General features: G+C 43.0%; 1 protein-coding gene across 1 annotated transcript in view; it reads left to right on the forward strand.

Moving 5' to 3' along the window:
- trpn1 (transient receptor potential cation channel, subfamily N, member 1) overlaps positions 1-23,935 on the forward strand; it is a 208,681-nt gene that overhangs the window by 167,625 nt on the left and 17,121 nt on the right. Inside the window, exons 24-26 of the mRNA XM_060824059.1 lie at positions 10,319-10,516; positions 11,408-11,614; positions 12,831-14,202. Of these exons, the coding sequence (XP_060680042.1) occupies positions 10,319-10,516; positions 11,408-11,614; positions 12,831-14,202 (1,777 nt within the window). The remainder of the gene's footprint in view (positions 1-10,318; positions 10,517-11,407; positions 11,615-12,830; positions 14,203-23,935) is intronic.

The following is a 23,935-nucleotide window of genomic DNA, read 5'->3' on the forward strand; positions in this document are numbered from 1 at the left end:
GATTGTAATAACTTGCTGCTGAAAAAGATTTATTTTCAATTTTTCTATGGATTATTTGCCAATTAACTTAAATTCATGTTCTCTACTTATTGGCCCTCCTGCTATCAAAATCCCTTCATAGTTTTGAACACATATATCAGCTCGGCCTTTAACCCTTTCTGTTCCAAGGGGGAGTAATTCTTCACGCCCACATATAAGATTCAAATGGTGGCAGTTTAGGAAAAAGTGAGGAGCAATGAGACCTGGGTGTCATGATGGAACAGTCACTGCATGCAGGTGCAGCAGGTAGTGAGAAAAGCTAATGGCATACTAGTCTTCATAGTGAGAGGATTTGAATATCGGAGTAAGGATATCTTGGTGCAGTTATAAAGGAGAGAATGCATATAGGGCCGTGGTGAGGCCTCACCTTGAAAATTAGGTGCAGTTTTGGTATCCTAGTCTGAGGAAGGATATTCTTGTCATTGACGGTGTCCACTGAAGGGTCACCAGACTGAATCCTGGCACGGCAGAGCTAACATATGAGGAAAGACTGGATCAACTGGGTGTGTACTCACTGGAATTTAGAAGAATGTAGAGAGATCTCACAGAAACATATAAAATCCTGATGGGACTGGACAGGCTGAATGCGGGAAGAAAGTTCCCGATGTTGGGGAAGTCCAGAAATATGGGTCACAGTCTAAGAATAAAGAGTAAGCCATTCAGGACTGAGATGAGGAAGAATTTCTCCACTCAGAGAGTTGCGAACCTGTGGAATACTTTCTCACAGGAAGCTGTTCAGGCCAGTTTGTTAGATATATTCAGGAGGGAGCTGGATGTGGCCCTTGTAGCTAAAGGGATCAAAAGTTGTGAATACAAAGTGAGAATGGGATACTGACATTGCATAATCAGCCATGATGATATTGAATAGGAATATGAGCCATAGGGAGAGGTCTCCCTATGGCTGGGGCTGTTTTCCCTGGAGCGTCAAAGGCTGAGGGGTGACCTCAAAGAGGTTTATGAAATCAAGGAGCATAGATAGGATAAATAGACAAAGTCTTTTCCCTGGGGTGGGGGAGTCGAGAACTAGAGAGCGTAGGTTTAGTGTAAGAGGGGAAAGACATAAACGGGATCTAAGGGGCAACTTTTTCACACAGAGGATGGTCCGTGTATGGAATGAGCTGCCAGAGGAAGTGGTAGAGGGTGGTACAATTACAGCATTTAAAATGGGTATGGATAGGTATATGAATAGGAAGGGTTTGGAGGAATATGGGCCGGGTGCTGGCAAATGGGACCAAATTAGGTTGGGATATCTGGTCAGCATGGACAGGTTGGACCGAAGGATCTGTGTCCGTGCTGTACATCTCTGTGACTCTATGAAAGGTGGTGCAGGCTGAAAGAGCCGAATGACCTACTCCTGTACCTATTTTTATGTTACTATATTTCTATGTAAAGACCCTCATTGTCATATGGAATGACTGATATTTGTAACTCATAGGACCTTAAAAATATATGATACAATAGGATGCCATTCAGTTCATTCTGACTGAGCTGGTTAAAGAAAAATCTTCCTGCTTGAACTCTCATTGCAACTCCTGGTCTGCAGCCTGCAAGTTTCAACAATTTCAGCACATCAGGTGCTTTCCACTCGTTTTCAGATAGTGAGTTCCTAACACCCCATTACTCTCAATGATAACATTTCTCCTTATCTCCCTTCTGATTCTTCCACCAAACACTTTAAAACACACTCCTTGCTCATTGCCCCCAATGTCAAAAAGATCCTTCTCAGCCATTCTTAATAGGTCCTTCATCATTTTATCAGTTAAAATCTTCACTCAGCTTCGTATGTTCCAGAGGAAACAATCCCAAATGGTTCCATCTTGCCTGCTGGCTAATGTTCTGCTTACTGATCCTTCTGTTATTGGAGACAAATCCTCCACATTAACCCTCAATGATTTGAACAACTTTATTTTGAACTTCAGTTGTTTTTTTCTCCTCTCTTTTGTTTTTCAAATTCCTTTTTTAAAGTACACCCCTTTCTCTTTTAAGACCATGTCATCAGGTGAGTACGTGTACTATGAACTGGAAGAGTTTAAAGTAATTTGCATTTGGAATATTGTGAGCAGTTTTGGGCCCATATCTAAGGAAAGATGTTCTGGCCTTGGAGGGCCAGAGAATGATTCCAAGGATGAAGGTTTTGTCATGTACGGAGCAGTTCAGGACTCTGGTTCTATGCTTGATGGATTTCGGAAGGATGAGGAGGGAATCTCATTGAAACATAGCATACTGAAAGATCTGTATAGACTGGACATGGTGAAGATATCTTCTGAAGTAGGAGAGACTAGGACCTGAGGGTTTGGCCTTAATGAAGGGACAGCCTTGTAGAACTGAGATAAGAAGGAATTTCTTCAGCTAGAGGGTGGTGAATCTGTCACATAGGGCTGTGGAGGCTGAGTCATTGAGTGTATTTAAGGCAGGAATAGATAGGTTCTTGATTAGTAAGGGGAAATTAAAGGTTACAGGGAGAAATCAGGTCAGTAGGGTTGAGACCATATCATCCATGACCAAACAACAGAGCAGACTTGATGGGCTGAATGGCCTAAATCTGCTCCTGTATCTTATAGTTAAGGCTAAAGGAAGCAATGTAAGATAAAGTCACAATAGTCTTGCTCTCTCGCTAGAGTGGTTTTAACCTGAAGGTTACTACACCTCAGGTGAGGAGTAAGATTGAGAAAGAGAGTCCTTTGTGGTAACCTTAGCCAGTGCAGGAATTGAACCCACACTGTTGGTATCACTCTACATCACAAACTATCCATCCAGCCAACTGAGCTACCTGGTTCCTGTATGAAAGGTGCTCAGACAGATAAACCCAGAATCTGGTTCCTTGAACCTCCTTAATACAGGAACCATGCAGAACGTTGACTTTTTTTTCAAGATGGAGTTAGATATGCTTCTTAGAACTAAAGGGACCCAAGGCTGTGGGGAGATGGGTGGGACCAGGCTACTGAGTTGTATGATCAACCATTCTCACATTGAATGATGGAGCACGCTCAAAGGGCTGAATGGCCTACTCCTGCTTCTACCTTCCATGTTTCTAACCTGGGACAGGCAATAAAGGTTGGCCCAGCTAACTACTTCCATATATTCATGAGTGAATAAACAAAAATAGGGAATGGGAAGATAACCCGTGTGTGGAGGTGGAAGGGATGGAATGATTCTCAACAAACACATTAGATGCAGGCTTTGTAAAATCTGTCAGCTGGCGTTCCTCCAGCCTACCCACCCACCTCAATCTATCTGGTTGATGCCCTGAGTGGCCAATTAGTTGCCACTTAAGGGCCTCATTCTTTTAGTCTTAACTGCACAAGCTGGAGTCAGGCAAGCAGGGAGGATAATTCCTTTTGTAATCCCTGGGGTCCATCGACGGAAGCCTCCATGCCTGAAAATCATGCTCCATCCTTTCACCTTTCCCTAAATCTCTTGAACCTGAATCTACTGAAACCACCCCCTCCATATCCGTCAGAGACTACAGAGTTGGAGACTAATCTGAATAGCAGGCACCTCTCAAAGGGTCCTGAGATGGGACATCCTGGGACAATTGACGTTGCTGCGGTTGGGTGCCTGGAAGCATCCTGAGTGGGTTTCCCCTCATTCATACTTCATCCAGAGATGGTGGAGGGAACTGCATGCCCTATTTAGTTTAACCCTTGACATCTGTCTTCACAAAAGAGGAGGGCAGTGCAGATATTGCAGTTAAAGAGGAGGCTATGGAATAACATCAGAAATATCAAGTTTATTAATGTCAGTTGTTGATCGAGGGTAGGATGGCGTTAGAGGGGGAAAGAATTATGTTTCATCTCAGAAATTCTCATTTACTTTTGGTTGAAAGAAAAACCTTTCTGTCTTTGAGAAGCTGTTGTTCTGCTTCCATTCAATTAGCTTAACATTATAGGGTCTTTCCAAGTTATGATTACAATTTCATTCACATGAACATTCTCACACACATGCACAAACAAATACGTCCCAGTACACACGTAAACAATTCTCCGAACCTACACTGGAATAAAACAGCTGACCACATTTTTTATTTGATTTATAGTTGCAATTAACATTAACTTGAAAATGTTCCAAATTTCTTAAAGGTCAGTTTCAAAAAATAAGAGAGAGAGGTACAGCCCATTAACACTGCAAGTCTTCCTTGGCATTATGTGAATTGGTGTTCAGAGCAGAGTCCCTTGTTTCCTGTTATAGAGCAGGCTTTAGAATACAACATGAGCATATATTCAGAACTTCATCCATTCACTAAACAATGGAAAATCATGCCAGACAGTCTGACTTACCCATTGGCTATTTCTAATATATGCTTCTGCAATATACAAATGACAATTTACAGTTCACCTTGTCACATTATTCACGTTATAAACAATTCATATTATTCACAGTGGATGGAACCAGTGCTGCACAGATGACTCCTGTCCACATTGTCATAATGAGCAAGTATCTCTCAGAGTTGCAGAAGAATGGTCCCACAAACAGCCTTATCAGAGCACTGAGCATCTGGAGTGGGAGTGGAGAAAGACCAGACTTACCCCTTTTTAAAGTGCCATCACAGCAACAGCATAGCCTAACTATAGCAGGTGGCATGGTGGCACAGTGGTTAGCACTGCTGCCTCACAGTGCCAGAGACCTGGGTTCAATTCCCACCTCAGGCAACTGTGTGTGTGGAGTTTGCACATTCTCCCTGTCTCTGTGCGGGTTTCTTCCAGATGCCCTGGTTTCCTTCTAAAGAAAGTGCAGGTTAGTGAATTGGCCATGCTAAATTGCCTGTAGTGGTAAGGGAATGAGTCTGGGTGGGTTTGGAGGGTCAGTGTGGACTTGTTGGGCTGAAGGGCATGTTTCCACACTGTAAGTAAGTAATCTAAAGCCAGTGATGAGTGGGTGGTAAGGCTAACTCTTTCAAGAATGAGCCACTCCAGGAGCTTAAATGTTGTACAGAGAAATGAAATAGCCTCCAAGGGCCAGCTGCTGTCTTTCCTGCTTTTACAGGGCTATTACTGTCACCTTGAGCAGTTTGGATAATGTGGTGTTCTCCATCACAGTTGAGAAAACTGCTAGTAGCTGCTGTTTTGCCAGAGAGCCAAGATAGTGCGGGAAATCCATTGCACTGCTATCTATTCCCAGCAGCCTTTGCCTTTTGCCAGTTCCAAAGGAAGAAAGATATCCAACAGTGGGAAAACTTGCAATAACTCACCATCACTTCACTGAGATTTCTCTTGATCTCCTGTTTATTAAGTTAATCCTTTGAGTCAGCCAGTAACTTGGCACCAACAGTATTTGTTCTTATTTGTGGTTAGCAGTCTCTGCTGAGGTTGATGTTTCAGGTTTCTTGAGGAAGTCCTTTGTCTGAGCGTGTAGTCATAGAGTCATCTAGCATAGAAACAGGCCCTTCAGCCCACCAGCTCTATGCCAACTAGCAAACACTAAACTACACTAATCCCATTTACATGCACTTTGTCTGTAGCCTACTGTGCCCGGGCATTTTAAGTGCTTACCCAGATGCTTCTTAAATGTTGCAATAGTATACGTCTCCATCATCCTCTCAGGCAGCACAATCCACACATATATATATTATATACACACCACACCCTCTGGGTGAAAAAAATCTATCTCATATCTTCTCAAAACCACTTGCTCCTCACCTTAAACTTATGCCCTTTGGTCTCAGTCACATCTGCTATGGGAAAGATATATCTCTCATAATTTTGTGTACATCAATGAGATCCCTCCCCTCGGCCTCCTCTGCTCCAGGGGAAATAAACTGAGCCTATCCAGTCTCTTCTCATAACTGCGATATTTTATCCCAGGCCGTATTCCTGGTGAATCTCCTCTGCACCCTCTCCAGTGCAGTTCAGTGCAAAACATAATCATTTCTCACAGTCCATCCAGCTTTGATGTCCACAGTTTGTCCAAAGCTTCAAGTAATGCTGTGGCTACTGCAGTTGGATGTTATCGTTGGAAAAGGACTTTGCACTCAGGGCTCCAATAAGGGATGCATTGCTCTCTAAAACTTTTAACAAATATTATTCTTTGCTGCAGCTATAAGCCAGGTCACAGTTTGTTTATATAGTTTGGTATTTGGGAGAATAAAATGGATGGCTTTCTCCACATCAACTTCACATTACTGCTAATTGTTGGCTGTGTGTTTAATTGATGGGTTCATAGACATTGAGAACTCTCAGCTCACCAATCATGATTGTTACTGGGGTGGTATCTTCATGTTCTGTCCTTGGAATGGTAAAATAATTAATAACTACATTTATCTTGTAAATTACCGTGGTACTTTAACATGGTGTGGCTTTTGGCATGTCAGAGATTTTGATCTTGTAATGACATAATCATCATTAGTGTCACGTGTATATTGTAACATGAGGAAATCAACGTAACTTGTTCTCAGAACATTGTCCACTCTTTACATTTGGTTCCAGAGAAATATTTAGTTGACAGATCCACACACCAAGGTCCAATCCTCAGAAAGATTGACCTTGAGAGAACATGTTAGGATCACTTTGAGTTTTAGTTTTGCTCATTGATCAAAGTACTCAACATGGATTTAGTAAGGGGAGGTCATGCCTGACAAACCTGTTGGAATTTTTTGAAGAGGTAACAAGTAGGTTAGACCAGGGAAACTCAGTGGATGCGGTCTATCTAGACTTTCAAAAGGCCTTTGATTAGATGCCACACGGGAGGCTGCTGAGCAAGATGAGGGCCCATCGTGTTCGAGGTGAGCTGCTTGGATGGATTGAGGATTGGCTGTCTAACAGAAGGCAGAGAGTTGGAATAAAAGGTTCTTTTTCAGAATGGCAGCCGGTGACGAGCGGTGTCCCGCAGGGTTCAGTGTTGGGGCCACAGCTATTCGCATTATATATTAATGATTTGGATGAGGGGACTGGGGGCATTCTTGCGAAGTTTGCCGATGATACGAAATTAGGTGGACAGGCAGGTAGTACTGAGGAAGTGGGGAGGCTACAGAAGGATCTAGACAGGTTGGGAGAGTGGTCCAGGAAATGGCTGATGGAATTTAACGTGAGCAAGTGCGAGGTCTTGCACTTTGGCAAAAAGAATAAAAGCATAGACTACTTTCTAAATGGTGAGAAAATTAGTAAAGCCAAAGCACAAAGGGATCTGGGAGTGCTAGTCGAGGATTTTCTAAAGGTAAACATGCAAGTTGAGTCCGTGATTAAGAAAGCAAATGCAATGTTGTCTCTTATCTCAAGAGGGTTGGAATATAAAAGCAGAGATGTGCTACTGAGACTCTATAAAGCTCTGGTTAGGCCCCATTTGGAGTACTGTGTCCAGTTTTGGTCCCCACATCTCAGGAAGGACATACTGGCACTGGAACGTGTCCAGCGGAGATTCACGCGGATGATCCCTAGAATGGCAGGTCTAACATATGAGGAACGGCTGAGGATACTGGGATTGTATTCGTTGGAGTTTAGAAGATTGAGGGGAGACTTAATAGAGACGTACAAGATAATACATGGCTTGGAAAAGGTGGACGCTAGGAAATTGTTTCCGTTAGGTGAGGAGACTAGGACCCGTGGACACAGCCATAGAATTAGAGGGGTCAATTCAGAACAGAAATGCGGAGACATTTCTTCAGCCAGAGGGTGGTGGGCCTGTGGAATTCATTGCCACGGAGTGCAGTGGAGGCCGGGACGCTAAATGTCTTCAAGGCCGAGATTGATAGATTCTTGGTGTCTCGAGGAATTAAGGGCTACGGGGAGAACGCTGGTAAGTGGAGTTGAAATGCCAATCAGCCATGATTGAATGGCGGAGTGGACTCGATGGGTCGAATGGCCTTACTTCCACTCCTGTGTCTCATGGTCTTATGGTCTTACTCACAGGGCATGCTCTCTTGTTGTTTTGATGATATTGGATAGAGATTCGAGAGTTCAAGAATTCTCTTGACTATGTGGGCCATGAAAAGGTTGACATGTGATTAGGTGTATGTGAGTGAATGAGTGAATGGGCAGGTTAGTAGGGCAATTGAAGTAATTAGGTGGGTGGCTGAGGTAAAAGGTAGGTGAGGGGGTAAATGGATGAGGTGGTAGGTTCTTGAGTTGGTATGTTGGTGAAGTGGCAGTTGGGTTAGGTGGTAAAGTTGCAGGAAGGCAGATCTGTAGGGCACTGGGTGGATGACGTAGCAGGCGGGCAGATGGGTAGGTTGGCTACTGTTACAGATGAGTAGACTGGCAGGTGCATGGAAAGTAGGTAGGATGTCGGGGGGGGGGAGTGTGGGCAGGTGGTATGGGCTTTGGTACCAAGTTAGTTTAGGAGGGATTTTCAGAATCACAGAGAGTCAACCCAGATCAGGGGGTTAGTTGGGTGGAGGGGTTAGTTAGGACAGCAGGTAGTGAACAGAGTTAAGGTGGGATTGTGGGCCAGGTCTGTGTGTGGTTGTGGGGAGCCAGTTGTACAGTCATCTTAGGGGGGGGAAACCTGGACCTGGGTCTAGGTCTTTTTAAAACCATTAGATCTAGGAGGAGAATTAGGCTATTCACTCCAGCATTCAATCATGGCTGATATTTTTTTCAACCTCATTCTCCTGCCTTCTTCTTGTAACCCTTGATCCTCTTACTAATCAAGAACCTATCTCACTCTGTCTTGAATACACTCAATGACTTGGCCTTCACAGCCTTCTGCAGCAATGAGTTCCACAGATTCACCACCATCTGGCTGAAGAAATTCTCCTCAGTTCAGTTCTAAAGATTATCTCTTCATTCTGAGGCTATACCCTCAGATCTGGGTATTTCCTTGCAGCAGAAACATCATTTCCATATCCACTGTATTCTGGCCTCCTAATATTCCGAAAGTTTCAATGAGATCCCCCCTCGTCCTTCAAAACTCCCTTGATTACAGACTCAGAGTCCTCAACCACTTCTCATATGACAAGACCTTCATTCCTGGGATCATTCTTGTGAACCTCCTCTGACCCCCCTCCTATGCCAACACAGCCTTCTTTAGATACAGGGCCTAAAACTACTCACAAAATGTCCAGTGCAATCTGACCAGGGCCTTATACAGCCTCAGCAGTACATCCCTGCTCTTGTATACTAGGCCTCTCAAAATGAATGCCAACATTACATTTGCCTTTCTAACTTCCAACTGAACCTGTCTGTTAACCTTAAGAGAATCCTGAACTAGAACTCCTACGTATCTTTTGTGCTTCAGATTTCGGAAACCTTTCCCCATTTAGAAAATAGTCTGTGTGCCTATTCTTCCTACCAACGTACATAACCTCATTTTTTCCCACATTGTATTCCATCTGCCACTTCTTTGCCCATTCTTCTAACCTGTCCAAGTCCTTCTGCAGCCTCCTTGCCTCCTCAACACAATCTGTCCCTCCGCTTACCTTTGTGTCATCTGCAAACATAGCAACAATGTCCTCAGTTCCTTTGTCTGCATCACTAATGTATAACGTGATTGGCTGTTGTCCCAACACTGACTTCTGCGCAACTCTACTAGCCACTAGCTGCCAGCCTGAATAGAACCCCTTTATCCCCACACTGTATTTTCTGCCAGTCAGCCAATCCTCTATCATGTAATTACTTTACCCCTAACACCGCAGACTCTAATCATATTAAGCAGCCTCCTGTGTAGCATCTTGTCAAAGGCCTTCTGGAAATCCAAATAGATCACATCCACTGGCTCTCCTTTATCTAACATGCTCCATACCTCCTCAAAGAATTCTAACAGATGTCTTTTTTCTGTCTAACGTTCCCAGGACAATTAGTCAGGTAACTATGTCGGAACCATCTGAAGTCTCTGGCTGCAGATCAGTCTCAGAGACTTTTTGCATGAGACATAGGGAGCAGGGCACAGAAGTTCCAATTTTTTGGTAATTTCCGCAGTGGCCAATCAATCAGGATTTTTGTTGGAACTCAGTGTGTATCTTGGGGAGTACAACGGGTCTCTACAGCTCCAGAGACCAGAACATCTCAGCCATTATCCCTTATATTTGTTCAAATAGTCCTTCACTGTCCATGTGGTTAAAATATCAGATGGTCACTACTAGAAAAGGTTTGGCAAACATTTTCCTGTTTAAATTGGGAGAGTTCATGCCGTCACCATGTCCTTACATACATGTAACTACCATGGTGATGTGTTTTAACAGGTAGGGCATGTGTTCCGGAACAAGTTGACATTATAACAAATATATTTCCACCAGCATGTTGACCATCTCTTTTTTTATTGTAGCACTGTGTGGGCTACACAGTGTTGGACAAGCATTTGAGCAGGAGACCATATGAGTAAGGTAGTGACCGGCTGCATCTCGTTCCAGGGTTCCACGCCCCTCCACCTCGCAGCACAGAATGGCCACACTGCAGTCATCGGGCTCCTCTTGAGTAAGTCCACCACCCAGTTGCACCTCAAAGACAAAAGAGGACGCACCTGCCTGCACCTGGCAACAGCTAATGGTCACATCGAGATGGCACGAGCTCTGCTTGGCCAAGGGGCAGAGATTAACATCACAGATAAGGTGCGTGATGAGAACCAAGACACTCTGGACCCCAACACTTTGGATCTTCCTTGCCTCTATTTACTGCCTATGTTTGAACAGGAGCTTTGGTTCACACTGACTTCAAAATCAGTCAGACTGCAAAACAGACAACAAATTCATTCTCACCTGATGTTTATACAGATGAAATTCAATATTCTATTTTCCTGTAACTTCCCCGTGCTCTCTGGCATGAACAAACTCCAATGTATGATGTTCTAGTCTAATTGTCTATTATGCTGCTCAGTAGGCATGCTGAGAAGACTGGATATTTTCTTTGTTGTGTCTCTTAGCAGTAAGAGAATTTAATTGAAGAGTTATGTTTTCACAGTGTGTATGTGTGCTTTTACGGGATCCTAATTTCTCATTGCAATTCTCCACTAAACACCGGGCAGCATGGTGGCACGGTGGTTAGCACTGCTACCTCACAGTGTCCAGAAACCCAGGTTTGACTCCAGCCTTGGCTGACTGCCTGTGTGGAGTTTGCACGTTCTCTCTGTGTCTGCATGGGTTTCCTCTGGGTGCTCCAGTTTCCTCCCACAGTCCAAAGATGATGTGTAGGATAGGTGGATTGGCTGTGCTAAATGCAGGGTTACAGGAATTAGGTAGGTCTGGTCAGGATGCCCTTTGGAGGGTCAGTGCAAACTCAGTTGGCTGAATGGCCTCTATCTGCACTATGGGCTTTTGATAATTCAATTCTATTCTAATTCAATTCAAATATTGACTGTGATAAAGAGAACCATCCTCAGTGAGTAAAGTCAGAGGGTGTGTCATGCCATCTCCCATTGTGCACCTCACAGCAAGTATGGATAGAGATAGATTGAGTTAGAAAGAAGTTTAAATTTAATTGAGTATTTCCACTCCTTTGTTTAGAATGGCTGGACCCCACTGCATTTTGCGGCCAAGTCTGGTTACCTGGATACGGTGCAATTTCTGGTGGAAAGTGGAGCTTCTCCCAAGCTGGAATGTAAGGAAGGAAAGACTGCCCTACAGTATGCGGCAGCTGACCACCACCAAGAGGTGGTGAGCTTTTTAATCCGAAAGAATAATATCACCCTTAAGTTAACAGAGGATCGCAAGGTAAGCAGTTGAAATGCAGAACTGTGGGAGTGCAACTCGTCTGCTGTATCAGCCTTCAGAGATGCTGGTTACACTTTGCAACACATAAGAAACAGTTCGTAGAATCATTGCAAATTACAGCACTCAAGGAAGTCAACCTACCCATCATGGCTTTATTGAAAGAGCTATCCAATTTGTCCAATGCCTTTTCCTCACATCATGCAGAGAATTCCCCTTAAAGTATTCACCTGGTGCTCTAGTGAAAGTTGCTATTGAACCTGCTTCAGGAGTGTATGCAGACCATAATAATTCTCTGTAGATTTTTTTCCCCTGCTCCTTCTGTTTCTATCTTGTCTTGAACACTTGTGTCCATCAGCAACATTTAAAGAAACTGATTTGTTCACATTTGCAGAGATTGACAGCACAGTGGCACAGTGGTTAGCACTGCTGCCTCACAGCACCAGAGATGTGGGTTCAATTCCCAACTCAGGCGACTGACTGTGTGGAGTTTGCACATTCTCCCTGTGTCTGCATGAGTTTCCTCCCACAATCCAAAGATGTGCACCTCAGGTGAATTGGATATGCTAAATTGTCTGTAGTGTTAGGCACATTAAGTAGGGGTAAATATAGGATTGGTGTGGACTTGTTGGGCTGAAGGGCCTTTTTCCATTCTGTAGGGAATCTAATCTAATCTAATCCAACCAAGGTCACCCCATAAAACTTTGAAGACTTTTAAAGGGTATTACTGAGAAGGTCAATTCATGAAGAATATCAATGTAAAAGGGAAACAACCTTTTTATTACTGTATGATAAGACAGTGCTGTTTGGCATTCTATCAATGAATCATACAATTCTAACACAGGATTCAGGAGAAAACTTTATACCCAGAGAGTGGTTAGCACGTGTGACACACTACTACAAGGAGTGGAGGGAGGGCCTTTTGATTCATTTAAGAGGAAGCTGGATAAGCACATGACGAAGAGAGGATTAAAATGGTATAAGATGAAGAAGGATGGTTTGATTCTGTGTAAAATTATGAGAGGCTACCAATCTGCCATGATACATTTAACAATATGTGCCAAACTACAACTTGTCCCATTGTGTAAATGACCTTAAGACTAACATGCTATACTGTTGCAAGATTCATTATCGGAATGCTTCAGTTCCCTTGGTACTCTGTAGTGGATTGCCCATCAGAATAACCCAGCATAATTGTTGTGTGTGATTTCTTTTACAGTTCATCTTTGACCTCATGGTTTGTGGAAAGCTCAACAGGAACAAGGTCATCGAGGAGTTTGTCTTGAACTCAGCTGCCCCTATGGACACTGCCATCAAGCTGTCCCGTGCTTTTGGCATCACCGCTCTGAAGGAAAAGGAGAGATCCATGGAGCTTTTGGAAGCAGCCAGGTACTGTGAAAACATGGCGGCCGAGCTGCTCACTGTGGCTTCTGGTTGTCGGAGTACTGGATACTTGCTCCGTGCCGTAGACCATCGTGGCACCACAATGCTGGACTCGTTGATAGAATGTGAACAGAAGGATGTGGTGGCTCACCCAGCGGTTCAGAAATACCTGACTGATGTCTGGTACGGGAACTTGAAGTGGGCGCACTGGAAGATAGTCCTTTTGTTCTTTGTCTTCCTCATTTGCCCCCCGATCTGGCTGATGTTCTCCCTTCCATTGAAGCACCAGTTCAACAGGATTCCAATTATGAAGTTCATGAGCCATTTGGTTTCTCACATCTTCCTCCTGGTGTTATTTATATTAACCATTGTCTACCCCCCACTTAGCCCAATGTATGAAGGGCGGACGCTTCCAGGTTGGAATGAGTGGCTCCTATTGGCTTGGCTTTCAGGAATGCTGGTCTCGGAACTGACACACCCTGGTGAGAGGGCAGGGCTGGCATGGATACGGATTTTCATCCTGGCGTTTTCCGCTATTGCCGTCTTCTGCCACCTGCTTGCGTTGGCTTTCCGGGACCACGACCGGCTGCATTGCTTCTTTGCCCGAAACATTTTCCTCGCAGTGGCCATGACACTTTGCTTTGTGCAATTTTTGGAGTTCCTGACATTCCACCACCTCTTTGGCCCCTGGGCTGTCATCATCCGAGACCTGATGAAGGATCTTGCCAGGTTCGCAGTAATTCTGGCCCTATTCCATGTAGCCTTCACCATGCAACTTTCAGCAGTTTACCAGCCTGTATATCCTGCTCTGCTGGGCAGTCCGTCTGCCAGAAATGGTACCGATTCAGGAGGCAATTCTTACGATGTCCAAGACCCTTTGGATATTACTGTCCTACTATTTTTTGCTCTGTTCGGTATGGTGGATCCAGACACTTTACCTCCATTACATCGGACACCTACTTTCACCCAATTCATTGTCAGATTTGTGTTTGGAATGTACCTTGTCATGACCCTGATTGTCCTCATTAACTTGCTAATTGCTATGATGAGTGACACCTACCAGCGGATCCAGGCGCAGTCAGACACCGAGTGGAAGTTTGGGAGGGCCATGCTGATCCGTGACATGATCAGGAAATCAGGGACCCCTTCTCCATTCAACTTGTGCACCATTCTTTTCTATTACATCAAAATGCTGTGCAAACACAGGGGTAAGTCCAATGAATGGAATACATCAAACGTGTGGTCCTATCTGTATCAGCAAGGATTCCAGCACCAGATCACTGGCCTGAGATAGAGAGAGGGAGCATAGACCAGGTTTCCTGCCCTTGATCATACCCACTGCCTTGGGAGCATTGACCACATCTAGATCATTAGATTCGAGACATTGCCTCGATTGATACAAGTTCTGATGTCTCATGGTATAATAAGCTCTTTTTTTGTATGTTCTTCTAGTTCCTCTTGGAACTCTCAGTCTCCTTCTTCTTGTTCTTCATTAGTCCCCAGGACAAACAGTCTTTCAGTCCCCAGGTTACACTCAGCCCTGTATTGACAATTCCTCTCTGTGCTGCTACCACTTCATATTAGGCTCTTCAGGAAATGCTAGGCCCCATACCTGTGCACAAGCCCCAACTCCTTTCTCCCAGCCTGAGCCCCAAGCCTGATGCATAATTCCACCTCAGATCCCACCGAAGTCCCAGTTGCTGGTGCTCGATTCTGTTCTTTTATTCCTCAATTTTTGTCTCTTCAGTCCCATTTAAATTCTCTTAACTTCTGAGTCCAACACGTCTGAACAAGTTCTCATGTCCCCGTATCTGAGCCTCAATCCCAGTCACATCCTCATCTGCACACTCCCCCAAAATTCCTCCCCACTCATGCCCTCCTGCCCTCCCAAATCAAGCCCCAGCCTATCTCCACCCTCACAACCCAGGTGCCAGTCTTCAGCTCATGTCCCTATTTCCATCTCTCTTGGTGTCTTTCTGAGTCCCTGTATTCACACAGCCCCCACCCCAATAAATGCAGCAATGCCCAGATTATCTCTCTTCCTTCCCTAACTTCTGTGATAGTCCCAATCATTAGAACTTTGTAGATAGCTGCAGGCCTGAGAGATTTCTGATAACCCTGGAAGGGGCTGGGCACTGGCAGGGTGAATGATGACAGCCTAGGGCCATTGAACTGATCCAGGACAGGAATTCTCTGTGTTTCCCAAGCTGGATAAATGCAGTGAACTTTGTCAGTGCCCAGAGGTCAGGGGGGAGCCAATGTAATGATTTTCTCCAAGGGCATGAAGACTATAGATTCTTCTCATGTAACACGTTGATTTCTGTTCCTGCATCACGTTCCTTGTAACAAATATTTCCTGTTTATGTGACTCATACTGAACAGTAGTTGTGTTTGTGGTAGAGTGATCAGAATGAATTTCTTCTGCCTTGGACAAAGAATACATTTGAATATATTGTTATACATTATCAGAACAAATTTGAAAAGATATAGTTAAAAAAAAACATTTTGGATATTTTATAGAGACTCCCTTAGTTAATAATTAATATTGTAAACCTGAAGCAATCAAGAAAAAAAAACAATGAAGTTCACCTTGCTGTTGAGAGTTGGAAAGGATGCCAAGAGTCGTAATTCTAACCTTCAGGTGAAATGGTCTGTTTCATTGTTCTCTTACCTATTTAACATTTTCAGCTTCCTTATCCCAGACCAAACTGGCTGCTAAGGCTCCTCGCCCATGTTGAGTAATAAAACCTCACCTATAGGTTCACTAAAGTAGGCATACCTCCTACAGGCAGAGTCAGTTACATACCAACTGTCCAGGTTACAATGTCAAATACATCAAACATTACAGCGCAGAACAGGCCCTTCAGCCCTCGATGGTTGCGCCAATCTGTGAACTATTCTCAGCTCGTCCCCCTACACTATCCCATCATCATTTTTTTGTCTGGTAAATCAAGTGATGTAGGATAATTAATTCACTCAGCTTTGAAATGACCCAGTTGAATGACAAAATCTTCTAGCAGCAAGTTAGAAACTTCCTGTAATGTACGGTGTTGGACCACTTCAGACTAATTTATAATTCAGGCCTGTTGAATCTTTTCACACTGGAGAGGACCACATTTTGATTTTTCAAACACAGGCAAATGGGACTAGTTTAGTTTGGAAAACTTGGTCAACATGGACGTATTGGGCCGACCAGTCTGTTTCTGAGCTCTATAACTCTATAAATCTATAAATTAGCCTCATTATTCCCAAACAAGTGACCAAATAACAACATTGACTCTGTTTCTCAGTCCACAGATGCTGCCAGAACAGTTCAGTTTCTGTTTTTATTTCAGATCTCTAGTCTCCACTGTATTAGAAAGAAAATTGCATTTGTATGGACCATTACTGCTCACTAGATTTCTCAAAGTGCTTTCCAGACAATGAAGTGATTTTGAGTTTGAGTCATTGGTGTGATATAGAAAATGTGACAGCTCATGTGCATATAGTATATCTCCGCAAGTGGCAATCTGACAAAAGGCCACATCATCTCTTGCTTTGCATGATTGATTGGGGATAAATATTGTCACAGCAACCAGGGCTGCTGTTCTTCACAATAAAAAGATAAGAGCTTTCAATGACTGTACAAAGGGCATATGGGACATTTCAGCTGACAGACAGTACCCTCCAAAATGGCAGCACCTCTCAAGTTAGCACAGAAACCTAAGCTTTGATTTTTTTAAAGTCCAAAAGTGGGAGTTAAATCCACACTTTTCTGCCTGAAAGACTGTCACACTGAGTCATGTCTGACGTCAAACCTAGATAGAGATTTCGGACACATCTGATGTTGCTGTTATGTAAATAAAGTTTACAAACTTTATGAGAAGTTAAGTTGCAGAGCCTAATTAGTGAAGCTATTTACCTGCTTAAACTTATTTCCAACTCTTGGATGAGGTGTTCAATTAATTATCTTTTATCAAACAAATTGCTAAATGTAACTCTTAGTTTATAGTTATTCTCCACACAAACTTAATTTAAACTACATATACTTGAGAATGGGTGAATGGCATGATTGGATGATGATTTAACATTTGGTTTGCAGCTTTCTCCATGTAGGTTCACTGGAGACAAGAGATACTTGTTTGATAAATCACAAATTTATTTTATTGCTACAAAGGGAAAGGAAAGCCATGGGAAATAGAATCTGTGTTTTGTGATGTTGATTGAGAGATAAATATTGTCCAGACAACCAGGGTTCTTCCTCCTCTAAGTGGAGTCATGCGATCTTTTACATTCTCCTAAAAGGACAGATGGATCTTCATTTAATGTCACAACTGAAAGATGACATCTCCAATTCGTCAGTGCTCCATCAATGGGTAGAGATATTTCAGCCTAAATTTTACTGCTTAGGTTCAGAAGTTCAGACTTGAACCCACCACTTTCTATCTTCAGAACAGGAGAAAGTCATTGAACTTCAGATTGAACACAAACAAACCTTTACCCCAAATAGAATATGTTCCAATTCCTTGTGTATTGATCAAATAGATTGATGCCATCGCAGTGGGAGAATTAATAGGATAGGCAGACAGTGCGTTGATCCAAATTAGCCAATACACTCCTGGAATGTGCAATTGAGAAGTTTAAACATCAGAATCCTCAATGGCAGCAAAAATAGAAATTGCTGGAAAAGCTCAGTAAGTCTGGTAACATCTGAAGAAATTCTGAGGAAGGACCACACAACCTGACTTATAAACTGCGATTTGTATTAACTGTGCAGAAATAGAATGCAGAGTCTGTCAGGAAGGATCCACGGTTGATAGGGCAAAGGAATGGGTTAAAGTGTATCTGTTTCAATGCGAGAAGTATCAGGAATAAGAATGATTAACTTAGAGCCTGGATCAGAATTTGGAACTACGATGTTGTGGCCATAACAGAGACATGGATTTCATGGGGCACGATGGTTGCTGGATGTTCCAGGGTTTAGATCATTTAAAAAGAACAGGGAGGGGGATAAAAGAGGAGGGAGAGTAGCATTGTTAATTAGAGAGTGCATCACAGCTGCAGAAAAGGAGGTTGTTGAAGAGAGTTTATCTACTCAGTCAGTAACAGGAAAGGAGCAGTCACTTTATTGGGTATTTTCTATAGACTCCTCAATAGCAGCAGAGATGTGGAAGAATAAATTGGATAGCAGATCTTGGAAAGGTGCAGATGTAACAGAGTTGTTATTATGGCTGACTTCAACTTCCTCAATATTGATTGGAACCTCCTTAATGCAGATGATCTAAATGAAGCTGATTTTATCAGGTGTGACCAGGAAAGATTCCTGATTCAATATGTAGATAGATTGACCACGGGGAGGCCATATTTGATTTGGTACTAGACAATGAGCAAGATCGGGTGTCAGATCTCTCGGTGGGAGAGCACATCAGTGAAAGTGACCACAACTGCCTCAACTTTAGCATAGCCACAGAAAGGTAGGAACAGATCATGTGGGAAGGTATTTAATTGGGGGTGGGGGAATTATACTGCTATTAGACAGAGTTTAGATCAGAGTGGTGCTGGAAAAGCACAGCTGGTCAGGCAGCATCCGAGGAGTTTCCAGCATCTACAGTCCTCACTTTTGCCTTGCTATTAGACAGGAGCTGTGGAGTATAAATTGGGAACAATTGTTCTCCAGGAAATGCACAACAGAAATATGGAGGCTGTTTAATGAGCACTTGTTGCAAGTATTGGATAACTTTGTCCCACTGAGACAACGGTAAAATCAAGGAGCCTTGGACGACAGGAGAAGAGGAGCTTCTCATCAAGAGGAAGAAGGAAGTTTACTTAATATTCAGGAAGAAAGGATCTGGCACTGTTTTAAAGGATTACAGGGTAGCTAGGAAATAACTCAAAAATGGACTGAGGAGAGCGAGGAGGCAGCACAATAAAGCCTTGATGGGAAGATTAGGGAAAACCCAAAGACAATCTACGCTAACGTGAGGAATGAGAGAGTGATCAGAGAGAGGATAGGGCCAATCAGGGATAGTGGAGGGAACTTGTGCCTGGAGTCTGAAGAGGTAGAGGAGACCCTAAATGATTTTTTTCCTTCAGTATTCACAAGCAAGAGGGACCTTGTTGATAGTAAGAAGACCATGGACCAGGTTAATAGGCTTGAACAGATTGATATTAAGAAAATAAATGTGCTGGAAATTCTGGGAAGCACCAAGATAAATAAGTCCCCAGGGCTGGACCAGATATATCCAAGGTTACTACAGGAAGCAAAGAATGAGATTACTGCACCTATGGTGATGATCTTTGCATCCTCACTCTCCACGGGAGTAGTACCAGATGATTGGAGGGAGGCGAATGTTGTGCCTCTGTTCAAGAAAGGGAATAGAAAAATCCCTAGGAATTACAGACCAATCAGTCTTGCATCCTGTGGAAGGGTTCTAAGAGATAGTATTTATGACTGTTTGGAAAAAGATTACTTGATTAAAGATAGTCAGCATGGCTTTGTGAGGGGTAGGACATACCTTGGAAGCCTTATTGAGTTCTCTGAGGACGTGGCGACGTAATTGATGAAGGTCGAGCAGTGGATGTGGAGTATATGAATTTCAGTAAAGCATTTGATAAGGTTCACCCCTGTATTCTTATTCAGAAAGTTAGGAGGTATGGGATATAGGGAAATCTGGCCGTCTGGATACATAATTGACTGGCTGAAAGAGGACAGCAAGTGGTGGTGGATGGAAAGTATTCTGCCTGGAGGTCAGTGACCATTGGTGTCCCGCAGGGATCTGTTCTTAGGCCTCTGCTCTTTGTAGTTTTTATAAATGACTTGGATGAAGAAGTGGAAGGGTGAGTTAGTAGGTTTGCCAATGATACAAAGGTCATTGGTGTTGTAAATAGTGTTGAGGGCTGTTGCAGGTCACAATGAGACATCGACAGGTTGCAGAGCTGAGGCTGCGAAGTGGCAGATGGAGTTCAACCTGGATAAATGTGAAGTGATTTTGGAAGATTGAATTTGAATTTGAATGCTGAATACAGCGTTAAAGACAGAATTCATGGCAGTGTGGAGGAACAGAGGGATCTTGGGGTTCACGTACATATATTCCTCAAAGTTACCATCTAAGTTGATAGGGTTGCTAAGAAGGCTTATGTTGTTTTGACTTTCATTAACAGGGGATTGAGTTTAAGAGCCCCGGGGTTTTGCTGCAGCTCTATAAACCCTGGTTAGACTACACTTGGAAAATTGTGTCCAGTTCAGATCACCTCATTACAGGAAGGATGTAGATGCTTTAGAGAGGCTGCAGAAGAGATTTACCAGGATGTTGCCTGGATTGGAGGACTTGTCATATGAAGAGAGAAGAAGGAAGAGAGGTGACTTGATAGAGGTGTACAAGGTGCTGAGAGGCAGAGATAAAGTAGATAGCATAGACTTTTCCCTAGGGCAGAAGTGGCTGTCACAAGGGGCTAAATTTTAAGATGATTGAGAGAAGGTACGGAGAGCTGTCAGAGATAGTTTCTTTTTGCAGAGAGTAGTGGGTGCATGAAATGCACTGCCAACTGTGGTAATAGAGTCAGAGACATTAGGGACATTTAAGTGATTGCTGGACTAGCACATGAGCGGCAGTAAATTGAAGTGTGTGTAGGTTAGGTTGATTTTAGATTAAGGTAAATGTTCAGCACAACATCATGGGCCGCAGAGCCTGTACAGTGCTGTGCTGTTCTATGTTCTCTCCACAGATGCTGCCAGGCCTGCTGAGCTTTTCCAGCAATTTCTACTTTTGTTTCTGACTTAAGGCATCTGCAGTTATTTTGGTTTAGATTTAGAATCCCTAGTGGTCCAGATTCAGTGGTAAGTCTTTTTAATTAATTAATTCATGGAGCATAGGGTATCACTAGTGAGGCTAACATTTACTATCTGTCCATCATTGTCTAGAGGGCAGTTAAGAGTCAAATGTATTGCAGCGGGTCTGGAGTCATATGTAGGCCAGACCAAGTAAGGATATCAGATTCTTTTTCTAAAGGGTATCAGTGAACCAGATGGGTTTTTCCAACAATTGGTATTGTTTGCATCGTCTTCACTTATTTCTTGTCATTTTTAAAAGATTGAGTTCAAATTTCACCCTCTCTCATTTCCTCAGAACATTAGAGCCTGGTGTTTCTGGATTACAAAGCCAGTGACTTAACCCCTGTTCCATCACCTTCTCTGAGTATTGTGCCAATAGGCTGGCAACTAAAAAGAATTTCAAAATATTACAGTAAACCATAATGAAACATTGAGGATCTTTCACTCCTGAATGATAATAATACATTAACTAATGTCTCCTCAATCTATCGAATTTGTCAATTTTTGTATGATTTCAATTTATTTTGTAAATATATTTATTAGCAAATGTTTTTAACTTTACAAACATATAAAATTATTGAAAAATACAATCAATAACAAATATCAATATAATAAAAAGAAAAAACACAAGTTACAATGTAATTACTGTTGACTAACTACTAACCTACTCTATAATACAAAACAAACCCTAACACTGTGCAAAACAACACCAAAAAAAGAAAGAAAAACAAAAAAAAACAAAAAGCAACACAAAATATAGAACAGCTATGCTCGGCGCAAAGCTCCCAAACAAAGGAATGGGAGCATTGTACATTTACCCGTATTAACTCAGGAGACCCCCTCCAGGGCCCAGGGCTTGACAAACCTAACCATCCTGATTAAACAAACACCTAGTTTAGATAACTGACAAATCTACATCCAAATAACTCAAGTAGGGCTGCCATGTCTTATAAAAATAGTCTGTAGTGTAATGCACCATGTTTGTAAAAAAAAGTCCAAGGGAATGTGCTCCATAATTATTTTCTGCCATTCCAGCAAGCCTGGCAGGTTCTCAGACATCCAATTCATCAGAATATTCTTCCGTGCACAGTATGCAAGAATATTAAGTAGTTTCTTCCCATACCTATCTAAAGATGCTAAATTTGGTAGACCTAAGAGGAGAGATATCAGGTCTACTTGGACTTCAGTCCTCAATATCCTCCCTATCTCTCCCTCCAGAGCACTCCTATAAACACAGAGCCTGTGGCATGACCAAAAGCAATGGGTAAGAGTATCTACACTTATTTTACATTTGAGGCACACTGAAGATGCCCCTTTTTTTAAACTTCGCCAGATGGTCTGGTGCCAGATGAGCCCTGTGCAGAACTTTTAACTGCATAGCATATTCCTATTACAGATTGAGATCTTTTGAGTATTGTCCCATATGTTCTCCCATGTTTCAGAAGAGATCTCCACTCCTAGCTCTTGCTCCCAGACCTCAAATAACCAGTTAATATCCTGCTAAGTCCTGCCACCCAGCAGGCAATAAAGGGCACTAACCAAAAGGGCGCTTGTGGAACGTAGCAATAACCTCTCTGTATTGGGCTTATAGGGCTTAGTGAGAAGCATAGTCTTCTTCTGGATGAAATTCCTACCTAGAAAAAAACAGAAACGATCTCTGTTGTGCAACCCGTATGTGCGGCTCAGTTGCTCAAAAGACATCATAACTTCCCCCTCAAATAAGTCTCCCAAACTAGAAACTCCTCTCGCTGCCCATAGTTTCAACCCTGAGTCCATCATTCCTGGTTGGAACCCTGGCATGCCAATATAGGTATAAGTGGCAAAGTCTTGGATAAACAACCCTCACTCTGACTCAACGCCCTCCATGCCTTGACTGTACTAATAACAATGGATTCCAGCAGTGGTCCAAAACTGTCCTCATCTTATCCATGAACAACAGGTTAATAAGAGGGCACTTTGCCTGGGAGGCCTCAATATCCAGCCATATTGAGTTTGGATCGTTACCTACTCAATCACAGACAAAGGACAGCAGGGAACTCAATTGATACCTCCTGATGTCTGAGAAATCAACTCCTCCCCCTCCATGAGGCAACAGTGATTTAGTAAGTTTGATGAGGGGCCGCCCACGATGCCAAACAAAGGAACCAAACCACCCCATAAGCTTCCGCAGCGTTGACCTGGGAAACATTATAGGGAGCATACACATGGGATAAAGCAAACGAGAAAGAACATTCATCTTAATGAGAGATATTCGGCCCAGCCATGAAATTGGAAGAGTCTCTGGAGATCTCGCCTAATATTGTCAAGCAAGTGAGCAAAGTTAGTCCAAAATAACAGATCAAACTTGGAGGTAATAAAAATGCCGCGGTATCAAAACCCTACCCGTGACCACTTAAAAGGGAACATAGGACCACCTTCAACTTCTGGCACATCATTAAGGTTCCCCAAAGGCATAGCCTCCGATTTTGCAAAGTTAATCTTATATCCTGAACTAGCCCCAAATGAATTAATACATTGTATCAAATGAGGTACGGAGGTCATCAGGTTCAATAAAAACATCATCCGCATACAGTGTAATCTTGTGTGCTCACGATCCCATTTCTGGAGCGATTATGTGGACTGATGTTTCTGATAAATGGCCTCTGCCAGCGGCTCTATCACCAATATTAACAACAACGGTGAGAGGGGACAGCCTTGCCAACTACCCCTACCAATCCTAAACTTCCCAGACTTCACCCTGTTGGTGATGACCGTGGCCAGAGGGTGGCGATTTGAAACCTCCACCCACCTAACAAAGACTCCACCTAACCTAAACTGTTCTAAGACATAAAAAGATACTGCCATTCCACCCAGTCAAATGCTTTCTCTGCATCTAAGGAAATCACCAACCCCTGAATCAATCATTGCTGACAAGCTTGGACCATATTCAGCAACCTTTTAATATTATTAGAGGACCTCCGGCCCCTTATAAAGCCTGTCTTTATAATATGAGGCAACACCCTTTCCAATCTCAGCGCCAGGATCTTGGGACAGAATCTTGAAGTCTGAATTTAATAGAGACATGAGCCTGTATGAGACACAATCCTCAGGAACCTTCCCCTTCTTAAGAATTAAAAAAAAATTAGCTTCTC

Source organism: Hemiscyllium ocellatum, chromosome 4, assembly GCF_020745735.1.
Source record: "Hemiscyllium ocellatum isolate sHemOce1 chromosome 4, sHemOce1.pat.X.cur, whole genome shotgun sequence".
Classification (NCBI taxonomy): Eukaryota; Metazoa; Chordata; class Chondrichthyes; order Orectolobiformes; family Hemiscylliidae; genus Hemiscyllium; species Hemiscyllium ocellatum.